Source organism: Aythya ferina, assembly GCF_964211825.1.
Source record: "Aythya ferina genome assembly, chromosome: 4".
Lineage (NCBI taxonomy): Eukaryota > Metazoa > Chordata > Aves > Anseriformes > Anatidae > Aythya > Aythya ferina.
This window is the reverse complement of record NC_140300.1, coordinates 2,875,552-2,887,407: the sequence shown is the minus strand read 5'-3', so window position 1 is coordinate 2,887,407 and position 11,856 is coordinate 2,875,552. Positions and strand designations below refer to the sequence as shown.

The following is an 11,856-nucleotide window of genomic DNA, read 5'->3' as shown; positions in this document are numbered from 1 at the left end:
TGTGGAGTTGCACAGCAGCCCTTGAGCAGAAGGGGCTAGGCTCTGAATGTGAAGCAGAACAACTGGACACCTTGCTGTTCCCAACCTCTTGGCCCCTTGGGACACTCCCAGTGGGCTTGAGCCAGTTGTCCTGCTCATTTGGAAACTTGCTGTGAATCTCCAGTTTAAACTGGACACCCTGTTGAAGAAAAACAAGGTCCAAAGCAAAGGGGGCTGCAGGAAGACAAGCCCTATCATCACATGAACATAAACCCAAATGCCCAAAGAAAATACACAGAAAAAAAGAAACCAGTCTGTATTTTTTTTAAAAAAAAAAGATACATCACTTTTAGTGTATTTTTTCAAGCTTGCTGGACATCATACTGAAGCACTGTAAAGCTGTCAGAGAAATTATATACTTTTTTTCTGTTGTCAACCAAAGCGTGCTTTTATAGAGTCAATTAGCCACAAATTATGAACACACATCACTTGTCTGAGAATGAATTAGAGTACACCCCAGTGAACACATCCATCCTTTGCTCACTGGCCATCTCCCTGATGAGGATGCCATCCGACTGTCCTATCCAACCACAGAGGGAACTTGGTGTTCAGTCGTGCTGCATCCCACGAGCGTGCCTCTTTCACGTGCTGCAGTGCTACAGTGTGAGGGGAAGGAGGGTCATTGGTATTACGGCTCTGACGTGCAAACCTGGACACGAGCTCAGTGTGTAGAATGCAATCACATCGGTGGGAAGAGGTCCTAGAAGCTGGGATGTCACGAGTGCCTGGATCTACGATGGAGCCTGCAGCTGCTGTTGTATCTGATAAGGGAACTGCGGCCAGCATCATCTTTACAGAGTACATCCTGTACTCTCCACCGACCTTAGAGCCCTTTTCGAAGGTGGAGAGCCATAGTCTTATCAAGTGTTTTTTTTTTGTTGTTGTTTTGTTTGTTTTGGTTGGTCGGGGGAGGAGTTGCTTTTCCTTTTTTTTTTTTTTTTTTTTATATATATATATATATATTTTTTTTTTTAACAGATGGGAAAACCGAGGCACAGAGAGGTGGTGAGACTTGCCCACAGTTGGTGGTAGACCATGGATCCCCCCCGGTCTCAGCTCCCACCTGGGGCATGGTGAGAAGGGAAGGGTGCCCGCTCGTTCCCCCTCAGGGCAAGGAGAGCAGCATCTCCTCCTGGGGTGAGGGAAGGGGGCTGCTCTCAGCAATGACATCTGACAGGGGGCAACGGCACGCGTGGTTTCTTCCAGCCCTGAGGGGCAGGAGAAGCAAGGAACCTGAAATGGAGGGGCAGGAGTTCATCGGTCAGGCACTGAGCTAGAGGACACGGCTCTACAGGATGCATTCGTGCCTCTCTGTGGCTTTCAGGGCCTCGTGCATGCTGGCGGCGGAGAGTCTCCTGTTGATGTTCCTGTACCTACACCTCAGGAGGTTCCAGAAAGTAGTCCTCAAGTCTCGGTTAAAGAAAGCATAAATCAAGGGGTTGATGAGGGAGTTGGTGTACCCCAGCCAGAGCAGAGTCCTCTCCAGCCGCAGCGGCATGCAGCTGCAGTGGATGCCGCAGATAAAAGGCCGAGCCGTCGACATCAGGAAGAACGGGAGCCAGCAAAACGTGAAGGCCCCAACGATGATCCCGAGGGTCCTGGCTGCTTTCTGCTCCCGTTTGAAGATGGAAATGTTCTTTCGGTCTTGCCGCAGCAGTTTGGAGAGGGTGGCACATTCCTCCACCGCCTTGGTGCGCTTGGAGCTGTGGTGGCCCCGGCTGGAGGCCTCCAGGCAGTAGACGCCCTCCTCTTCGTAGTGCTTGGGGAAATTCATGAAGCGGTGCTTCTCGGCGCTCACTTTGGCGGCCTTGTAGATCCGGCTGTACATGACGAGCATGACGGCCATGGGGATGTAGAAGGCAACCCCCGTGGAGTAGACCGTGTACCCGAAGTCCTGGCTGATGAGGCAGACCCTCTCCACCGTGACGTTCTTGGCCCAGCCGAAGAGAGGAGGAAGGGTGATGGAGGCGGACAGGAGCCAAACGATGAAGACCATCTTGGCCATCAGCTTCCCATTTTGTCTCACGGGGTACGTCAGCGGCCGGGTGATCCCCAGATACCTGTGAAAAGAAGAGTGGCAAAGCTTAGGAGAAGAGTTGCAGAGCTTAGGAGGGTTGCAAGACATGATCGCACTTGGTTAGCACTGGGAGATTTTCATTCCTCATCAGCTTTCCCTACTCCATCACAGGAGAATTTCAGCCTGGAGAGGGAATAAGAAGAGAATTCCCCAAATAAAATTCACAAGAAGTGAATTCCCCAACTTCACACCCTCCAGCTCTCTAACCTAAAATCCCATTTCATTTTTTCTCCTTTTTTCTCCTTGCAGCCACCTAATTCATGACACAAGATGCCATTGAATTGCTGAGATCAGTCTGGGCTTCCTTGGGATTAAAAAATCTTAAGAAATGGTTCATTTTCTACCAGAACTATTTTATACAGAGAACTCACAACAAATTCCAGTGATGGCACTTAGCTCACTCCAACCTATTGCCCACCCAGGGAAACCCCCAGGGAGGAGGTGGGTGATCTGCAGCCTAATGCTTGCACACCACAGTCAGTACAGCACATCATCCCTCTCTCCATCCAGCCTGCAATATTAGGGCAAACCCAAATGTTCCCGCAACATCTGCTGGAAAAGATCTTTGGAAACTAAGATCGGATCAAGAGCCTCTTGCAAACGTCTGAAGCAGGCTGTTCCCACGGATGGCTGATTGCTCCTGAAGAGGTGGTGTCCCTGGGGAGTAAAATGGATGGGGGTCCCAGTGGGAGATGCCAAAAGTACATGGTGACCCCTGGATTCATAAATTTTGACACCCGGAGTTATTAATCTTGTTAGTCTGATTGAAAGGGGGTGGAGACAACATCAACCATCAGCTCCTGGTTAGACTACAGCACGTGATTTTGAAACATCCCCAGGCTTGGGAGGATTTGTATGACTTAGACATCGTGTCAGCTGTTAGTTGATAAGTTGCAGTTGTACACTAATAAATCAGCAGGGATTTGGCCACTGCCAGCCCGTGCTCCCACTGGAAAACCTCCTATTCCATCTCAACGAGTGCAGCAAAACCCTCCAGCTGTTGCGTGGTTTTGGGTTACAGCCTCTTTGCCTCAAACCCTGGCCGCTGTCAGGAATTTGTAGGCACTTTTAGGCAGGATCAAGTCACCTCTTAATTGCCTGGGATAAACTGGGTCAGGCCGGAGGGGAAGTGAGAACAGCAGCTGTATGGACAGTATTTTGCTAAACGCATTTCTGGGGAAGAATGGACTTTTCTGCCAAAAGGAAAATTTCTGCAGAGAATTGTACCCCTGATGTATCATTATTTTTTTTTTTTTTTTCCCAACACTCAAACCATCTCATTGTAGGTGTTAGTAGATTTTTCTTCCCTTATTTTTTTCCCTTCTCCAAATCCTCCCCCAGGAGTGGAAAAAGAAATAATAACAAAAAAATCCAAGTCTCTGTTCCCTCCCCAGTGCCAAATAAATTCAAAGCCCAAACTATTCTCACCTGAATCCCAAATAAAATGAATTTTACTTCATTCGAAGAATTATTCTTTTTCTATTTTTGTCTGTATTTTCTTCAGCTGGTCTAAGTCACAAAACAAACAAAAAATACAAGCCAAGCACAACTCTACACACCCCCTGATGTTGTTTGAACACCCAGAGGTGGCACAGGCTGCAGGATGATGTTGGGGGTTTGAAGGCAATGCAGCCTCTCAAGAAAATGCTTTTAACCCCATAACCCTATGGAAAACCTGTCTGCATTGGGAAGGATGAGACCTGGTGGGATGGAGATGGGCAATGGGGATGGTTTTAATGCTGTACTTCCAAAAAATACCACCTCCTCCTTCCTGCCTGGTCTGAGCTCATTGAGAATGGGGCTGAAGCATTGGGGTGGAGAGATGCTGCCCCAAATCCCTCCTGCTGCAGGCTCGGTGCCCTTTGAGCTGGGAGAGAACCATGCCCTACTGATGCATCTCCAAATTCAGCTCCCAAAAATCACAGATCCAGGCCAAGAACTTTGCACGCTAATACCTGCTGCACCGTGTGATGCCCTTCGTTATGCCATCACCGAGGTTTCTTTAGAAGCCGATCCACCCGGGATTTGCTGAAACTTCAAGGAATTTACAAGCAAGCCCAGCAAAATGCACAGTGATGAGATTTAAAAGGCAGGACAAGCTGACACAATTCATCTGTGTGTGCCCTGTGCCACCACTGCTGGAGGACACGGGGCCGTTTTGGGGTCTCTGCCTATGGTTGTGATGAGAGACCAGCATCCACAGGAGGTGCGCTTGCACAGGCAGGCACTGGGATGCAAATCGAATTCCCTCGCTCTGATTCATTTGTGTGTGTGCGTTGCTGTTAATCAGGTTTAGCAGTAATCAGGTAACAAAAGCCAGTTCCTGGAACAGCGATTTGCTGGTAATTTGTGTGACTTTGTGGGACCGTGCCACACTGAGTTGATGCTGACCACTTTTTTGCCGTTCCACCAAAAATAAAACAACAAAAAGGGGATGTTTCACATCCCTGCTTCACTGGTGCAGCCCTAGCCTTGCCCCAGCCCCCTGGACCAGCCAATTCAGGACATTTATTCCAAGCTGAACAGCAACCACTGAATCCTTACACCAGGGATTAAACAACAAAGGGAAGCAAAACCTCTCCAAGATGCTGGGAGAGGACCAACCCGTACCCATGCAGGTCAGCTGAGCCTAAATGAACCCAGAGCTGAGGTTTCCTGCACCCCATTTTGCCATTTTTTGGCCAAGTTTAAGCTCCATATCTGCTTCCAGGCTTCATCCTGCTGAAGGAGAAGGGACCTCCAGGTGGAGGATGGTGGGCAGATGGGGGCCAAGTGCCCATGCCCAAGGCCAAGGATGGTGGGAGCACCCACGGGAGCTTCTCAGCAGGCTGGAGATGCAGCACAGGGACCCACCTGGCCTGGGACACACTCAGATGAAGGACACAGGAGAGGCAAACCAGAAAAGTGCATGTTTTTTTTTTTTTTAACCCTGACTCTTTCAGGAGGCATCCCTTCTACTGAGGACAACATCAGTTTGGAGCCTGCTGTCTGATTTTGGGTAGGAAACACTCACCAGGGTGAAGGGAGAGCTCCAGTCTCTGCCTGGGAAATGGACAGAGACTTTTTCCTCCACCAAGAAAATTTTAAACACTCTGAGGGGCTTCTTTTATCAGTGGCTTGGCGTTTTTACAGAGTTTCATCAAAAGCTGAACATCCGAACGTTTTTTTTTGGTTTCATTTTTCCTTTTTTTTTTTTTTTTTTTTTGGCAATAAAGAATCTATAACTTTGGCAGGCTTTTATATAAGAAAAATGTAAGAGAAAGATGGACGTTTCCAGCATTTTTATTTTTTTTTTTCTGATTTAAAAGAAAATCAATCAAACTCCCCTTCAGACAAGACTCGCTCTACCAGCTTCAATCAAGAGGCTTTTAGAAAGTGCTCTGCATTAATAATCAATAGTAGCAGCCCACGTTTTAATAGCGCCTGTCATCTTGGGCAAACCGAGCATCTTTTATACCTGAGCTAACCAAAGTGTGAGGACACTTCGGCCATCGATAAAATTTATGACCTCCTCTCTGGCAGGAGCAGGCAGCTGCCTGATGGCGCGGACCACATCGCCATCAGGACAGGGCCAGAGGAAGCATTGATGCTATTAGACGATCTTTAAGGTCATTAAATGATCTTGAAGGTCCCTTCCAACCCAAACCATCTGTGACTCGATGATTCTGTGCATCCCAGGATAAGCCGAGGGAAGGAAGTACCGGTGCTGTCCCTCTTCTTTCTTGCAGGGCGGGAGAAATTGGGAACTGGTGGAAATTTCAGTAAGCCCCCCGCTGAACAGCCATTTCATCTCTTTTGGAGCAAGTGTTGGAGGTTCTGTGCGAGCTCTGCAACCCTTTTGTTTTAGCTCTGCTTTGCATCAGCACAGAAGCTGAAATGTCTGCTTCTGGGATAAGCCCCAGATCCTGCCCATCCCAAGGCCAGGAGAAGCAAAGAGTATTTTGGGGGTGCTCAGGGCAATCCCTGCAGCCCGCAGCTTGTTCCTGGGGAATCCTTGGGGCAGAAAGCAGTGGGATGGTGCCCCGGCCACCTGCTCCTCCTCAAGGGCATCAGAGGACATCCCAAATATTCCCCTTCCCTCTTCGAGCATGGAACGGACTGAGCCCATCCAGCCATCCAAGCCTGAGGTGGGCAGAGCCATGGGGACATCCACCCCGTGCCGCTGCCCCGCTGGCCCTCCCTCGGCTGAAATCACAGCCTTTTACTCTTTTTCTCTTGTCCCCAGCTCAAAAAGCATCTCTGAAAATTCCTCTCACACTGCTCAACTTCAACATTTTTGGCAGGGGGATGAAGGTCTGGGAGCAAATGCCTCCCGACACGGCACGGTCCCTGCATGGATGCACACAAGGAGCGAGCCCGTGCCAGGAAAGCCAGGCTCTGCAGCAGCCTCCTGCCCTCCCAGCTCCTTCCTCCATCACCCTGATGAGGTCTGCAGCACAGAAGGATCAAGATTTGTCTAAAGGCACCAAAACCCTTGCTGGTTCCTTCACTGAAGCTCCCTTTTCCTCACTGGCACCCAAAAAGGACAGCAGGGCTTGCACGGCCAGCACCAGAGATGCTGCAGCAGGGCTCAGTGCGAGATGGGTGCAGGGTGCTGGCAGCATTTTTGGGATGCTGCCCTGCTCTGGGACTCCTCAAAGCCCCCCGAAGCTTGTCTGGGTGTGCTGGGCAGGGGTGAGGCCCCAAAAAGTTGGGTGCCCACAAGCACCTCCGTCATTTCCCGGTGGAAGGAGGCCGTGCCGCGGGCTGCAGGGATGGGTTGTAATGGTTGTCCTAAAGGGTCTGTCCTGGGTGGTGTGTTTGGGATGGGGGTCTCTGAAGGAGGGATGGGGAAAGGAAAGGAAAGGAAAGGAAAGGAAAGGAAAGGAAAGGAAAGGAAAGGAAAGGAAAGGAAAGGAAAGGAAAGGAAAGGAAAGGAAAGGAAAGGAAAGGAAAGGAAAGGAAAGGAAAGGAAAGGAAAGGAAAGGAAAGGAAAGGAAAGGAAAGGAAAGGAAAGGAAAGGAAAATTTGGAAAAAGGAAAATTTGGAAAGCAAAGCCAATCTGATTCATACGTAGCTGCTGCTTTGCTCCTCACTCATCCAGAGGAGACGTTCATGTATCCCACTGCTGCATTTGCTCTCTTCCCTCTCACCAAGGCAGACTTTTCTCCTGGCTACACCAGCTTTTTAGGAACAGGCTGTTTATGTTACCACGGCAGGTCCAGCAGCAGAGCAGGACCTCTCTGTGTGGTCAGTCGGGGATTTTGCTCAGCAAACCTGCTGTGGGAGCAGAGGAGAGGGCTTGGGAGCGTGAGATGCTGCTCGCTGCTGCAGCAGCCGGGTTTTCCCTGGCCTTTCTGCTTTGTCAGCCAGTGCCACACTGGGATGGCGAGCTACCAGGGTGGTGGCACGGCCACCGTGGCCAGGACACGGGCACAGGTGGCCACAAACACCAGCTCACGGCTGGAGGCACGCAGGCTCCATCCCTCCCCGAGCTGTTATCACCAACCAGCCCGGCTCATGGTGCCAGCACAAACCAAACCAACCCCCCAAAAAAAAGCCAGCGAGCGCGTCAGATCTGGATCCGTCCCACCAGCTCGTCAGCACAATGTCCCTAATGACGCAGCTGCTATAATTAGCCCCACGGGGGTGCTGGCTTGCCCAAGTCTCGCCAGTTTGCCAGGCGGGCTCGGCCTTTCCCTCTCCACTCCAGGTGTGGGAGCTGAAGCCAACGACACCCCACAAATGCACTCATTGGGCTACACCAGGGGGTTCTGGATTTGGGGTATCAGGGGGTTCTGGATTTGGGGTGGGCTGGGGGAGCTGCTGGCACCCTTGGCCAAGGCACGAGGCCAGGGAGCAGCAGAGCATCCCACAGGACTGGGCTCCTGATGCTCCATCCCTGGATTTTCACAGTGCATGCACTTTTTAAAAAAATTGTTGAATGCTTTTATGGGCCAGCCTCCTTCAACCGAGCTGTGGATGGGCAAAGTCTCTCCTCTAGGCTCTGTTCCACCAGCCAGGGACAAACACGAAGCAGCCGCACAGAGGGGGAGGACTAAGCAAGGACTTAGAGAAGTTACCCAAGAAAGCACCTTAAGCTCGGCCCCTCCAAAGGGCCCCGAATCCGTACAGAAAGCCCTCACCCACCTCCCACACCCAGAAAACACACGCAGCAGCACCAACCCAAGACGAACAAAATCCTGGTGGCCCCCGACCAAATATTAAAGCCTGTATGGCATCCGCCTCCCCCCTTACCTGTCCACGCTGATGATGCACAAGGTCATGATGGAGGCGGTGCAGCACATCACGTCCATGGCGATGAAGACGTTGCAGAACACCTTCCCGAAGAGCCACTCTCCCCCCAGCAGGTCGGTGATGGTCACGAAAGGCATGACAGCGAAGGCCACCGACAGGTCGGCGGCCGCCAGGGACACCACCAGGTAGTTGGAGGGCTGCCGGAGCTTCTTGACAATGCAGACGGAGATGATGACCAGCCCGTTGCCCGCGATGGTGGTGAGGATGATGATGGAGAGCACGGCTCCGATGACGATCTTCTCGGTGTCCCCATAGAGCAGGATCTCCTCGCCGCAGTCCGTGGCGTTGGTGAGGTTGGAGGAGGGCAGCTCTGGCTCGGCTGAGGAGGGTTCCTCAGGCATGAAGGGATTCGGGAGAGCTTTCCGAGCCGGGTGCTGCTGCTCTGCGTTCCCCACGAAGAGAAGGTGCTGCTCCAGAAACCTCCTGGGGCCAGCCCTCAGCAGCATGCTCCGAGCTCCCCGCGGCGGGCAGCGGCTTCCTCCCAGCAGTGACACCTCCAGCGACAAACCAGAACATTTTATCGCAAACGGGCTACGAAAATAAAATCCCCCCACCTCCTTCCTCCTTTCCCCAGCCCTCTCTCTTTTCCCCCAGAGCTGCGGCTTCCCAAATCTGCGCGAAGGCGCGCGGTTTTGCGGGAGGCTGCTCGGGGAGAGCTCGTCCCCCACTTTTCAAGCAGCACAGGCTGCCCGCTCCATCTGCAATGGCTGCTTAATTGCCTGATTTTCCAGCAGGACAGACCCCAGCGGATAATTGTCATTGCCTGTCTTTCCTTGCTGCCGAGCCGTGATGCTGCTCAAGGCGTAAATCCGTGCAGACGCCCTGCACCTCCAGCCACGTTCCCCCCCGTGTGAGCACAGGAGAGGGGGTGACAACGCAGCCAGGGCTGCAAAAACCCTTGCCCACACAGCTCTTGAGGGTGTCAGCACACAAATTTTAGCCCCACAACCACAAACCCGTGCACTGGGGTGTCAGGGTAGCGCACCATGCCGTACACACGGGTAGCATCACTGCCCTGGGTACCATGCAGGTCAGGGTTTCCCGGAGCCCTGGGCATCCCCCCCAAGCACACGGGAGCCCCCACGAGCACAGCCACTCTCCCACCCCAGTCCTCACCCCTGTGGGTATTTCCCAGCCATCGGTGGGGAAACTTTGGTGTAGGGCTCGCCCGGTGCAGGGCTCCGAGCATCCCGCACAACCCGCATCTCGCTGCTTCAGAGCCCCTTTTTTCCCCTCGAATTGGGCTTAAATAAACCTAAATCACATCGCAGCCCCCTCCTGCCCTTCCCATTCTCCCCTCCCGGGGCGATGGGGGTCCCGTTACCTGTGCCGAGGGGGTGAGACATCCTCCAAGCGAGCCCCTGCGAGCTCCGGGCAGGCGAAAAAGCGAAGAGCCACCCCCGGAGCATCCTCCTTCCCTCCCCGGTCCCTCCCACCGCCCCTCCCAGGCAGGGACCCCGATGCTCCAGGCTCTGCCCGAGCCCCAGGGGGACAGCAAGGATCACAGAGAGGTTTGGGGGTGAGAGCAAAAGCCGGGTCCTTGCACCCCACAGGAGCCTGGGGACCCGGAGCGCAGGGCTGGGATTTGGGCAGCTGCCCCTGGATGCGATCCTGCGGCGAGGAGCAGCCTGTGAGAGTGAAATCAGGCTCTGGGGGCGTGCAGGATCGGGAGCAGCCTTCCCTGCTTTTTTTTTTTTCCAGGATTATTTTGCAGGAGGGGGTTTCTTTCCCCGCTCCATGCCTTTGTTTCTGCTGGTAGAAGGTCCTGCGCTCCCTTGGCTGGGGGGATGAGCCTTTTTCCTCATCCCATTGAAATGGAAGCAGAGAGGAAAACCAAACCAGGCAGGAGCACACCGATCCCTCCACCAGCTCCCCCTTGCTAAATGCTTTGTGGATGCTTTGGTGCCGGGATTCCTCCGGTTTTTAAACCAAGGGCAAAAGCAGGGAAGAGAAGTCTCCTTTTTGGGAAGGGGACGACAACGTGGGTCCCATCCTGCACCCCTCGGGAGAGGAGCACACGAGCTGCTGGCTCATTTGGGACGTGTTTCCCGGTGCCCTGCCGTGTGCTGAGCACTGGGGGAACACGAGGGTGGATTTCCCTCTTAGGGGACAGGACGGGATGCTCCTGATGCCCAGACAACCTGCCGGCCCCATCCTGACACCTGCTGGAAAAACTCACCCTGCGTTTCCAGAGAGAAAGGCAGGGCTGCAGAACTCCCTGCCGCGGGACGGAAAGGTTTGGCTGTGTCAAAAAGCCACAAAAATTCACCCCAAAATAATCCCATCCAACTGTGAGGGTTTTTTCCAGCTTCCCTGGAGGTGCTTTTACAGCCTTGTGGCCTCTCTGCTCTGTTTCACCCCCTATAAGCTGCCTGCAACAGCTTCAGGGAGCAGGGTTAACCCCCCTCTCTCCCCTCCCAGCCCCATTTTTGTAGGACACAACCTACATTTTATGCCTTCCAACATCCCTGCAGCTCGGGGGACTCCAGAAGAAGGGTTTTTACCCCTTTTCTAGGTGGGATGAGCAGCTCTGATAATTCAGCAAAGCCCTGGAAAAGCATGGGATGGCTCAGAGGACTCACAGTGAGCACCTGGGGGCGTCTTCTTATGGGGTCTGGCGGCTGATTTTGGGGGAAACAGGAGGGAAAAAGCCAATCACGCAAAGGAAGGATTAAAAGTCATAATAATAATAATTAAACCTTCTCGCTGAAAGCCTTAGCGAGATGTTTCTTTAACTGCAGGCTGCGATGACCTTGCTAAGACATTTGCTTCTGGGGCACTCTGGGAAGCGCTAATTGCATTTAATGGCAATTAGGGGAGGAAGTGGGCAGGGCACCTTTAGCTGCTTACTGCAGCCTTGGCTGGGCAGGGAGCGGAGGGCTGGGGGAGCTGGGAGAGCGATGGATGAACCCAGCAGAAAATCAAGCTGGAGATGCCAAGTAGCCACGGTCCAAAGCCCTTCATGAGGGCAAGGCGAGGGTTTGGAGAAGCAAGTCCGGGTTCAGCTTCTCCGTGCCACACGAAGGCAGTGCCCAAATCCTTGCCCGGCTGTCTTCTTCCATCTTCCACGTAGGAGCGGCTATTTTAGCTATTAATTGTTCCCAATAATTCCTATTAACTCTAATGGCAAGGTGATAGGCGCGGTTATTAATATGCAAATGTTGAGAAATCTCATTAACTCCCAGGTCCTCCAGCTCTCCAAGTCTGTAGGATTAGCATCCCAAGGCAGGCATCGCAGGTGTTGACATTTCTCCCTCCGAGCACGCAGAGATGGGTGAAATTAATCTCTTGGTGCCTTCAAGGAGCATCGGCACGGGCTGCTCTTGCCTCCAGACACCCCAGGGAGCATCCAAACCTGCTCAGATTTGGAACCAGAGGGGCTAAACCCACTGTCACAGAGGGGTGGCCAACAACCTGACCACGTGCAGACCATTTTATGCTTT

The 11,856-nt window shown here is 52.7% G+C and overlaps 1 protein-coding gene across 1 annotated transcript; it reads right to left on the bottom strand.

Moving 5' to 3' along the window:
* Window positions 1–281: 281 nt before the first annotated feature.
* On the bottom strand, window positions 282–9,831 carry LOC311436022 (5-hydroxytryptamine receptor 7-like). The gene is made up of 3 exons (XM_084517718.1): window positions 9,738–9,831; window positions 8,354–8,907; window positions 282–2,099 (listed from the first exon to the last, which is right to left on the bottom strand). Exons 2-3 carry the CDS (start codon window positions 8,857–8,859, stop codon window positions 1,328–1,330), a joined length of 1,278 nt encoding a protein of 425 aa, XP_084373844.1. The 5' UTR covers window positions 8,860–8,907; window positions 9,738–9,831; the 3' UTR covers window positions 282–1,327.
* Between the last annotated feature and the right edge of the window lie 2,025 nt (window positions 9,832–11,856).

What these genes read in the sequence shown, in the direction of transcription:
- LOC311436022 (XM_084517718.1), bottom strand. Translation starts at nt 8,859, where the DNA reads ATGCTGCTGAGGGCTGGCCCCAGGAGGTTTCTGGAGCAGCACCTTCTC. An exon ending in TGCATCATCAGCGTGGACAG is followed by an intron (nt 2,100 to 8,353) that starts GTAAGGGGGGAG and finishes TTCTTTTCACAG; the next exon opens with GTATCTGGGGATCACCCGGC.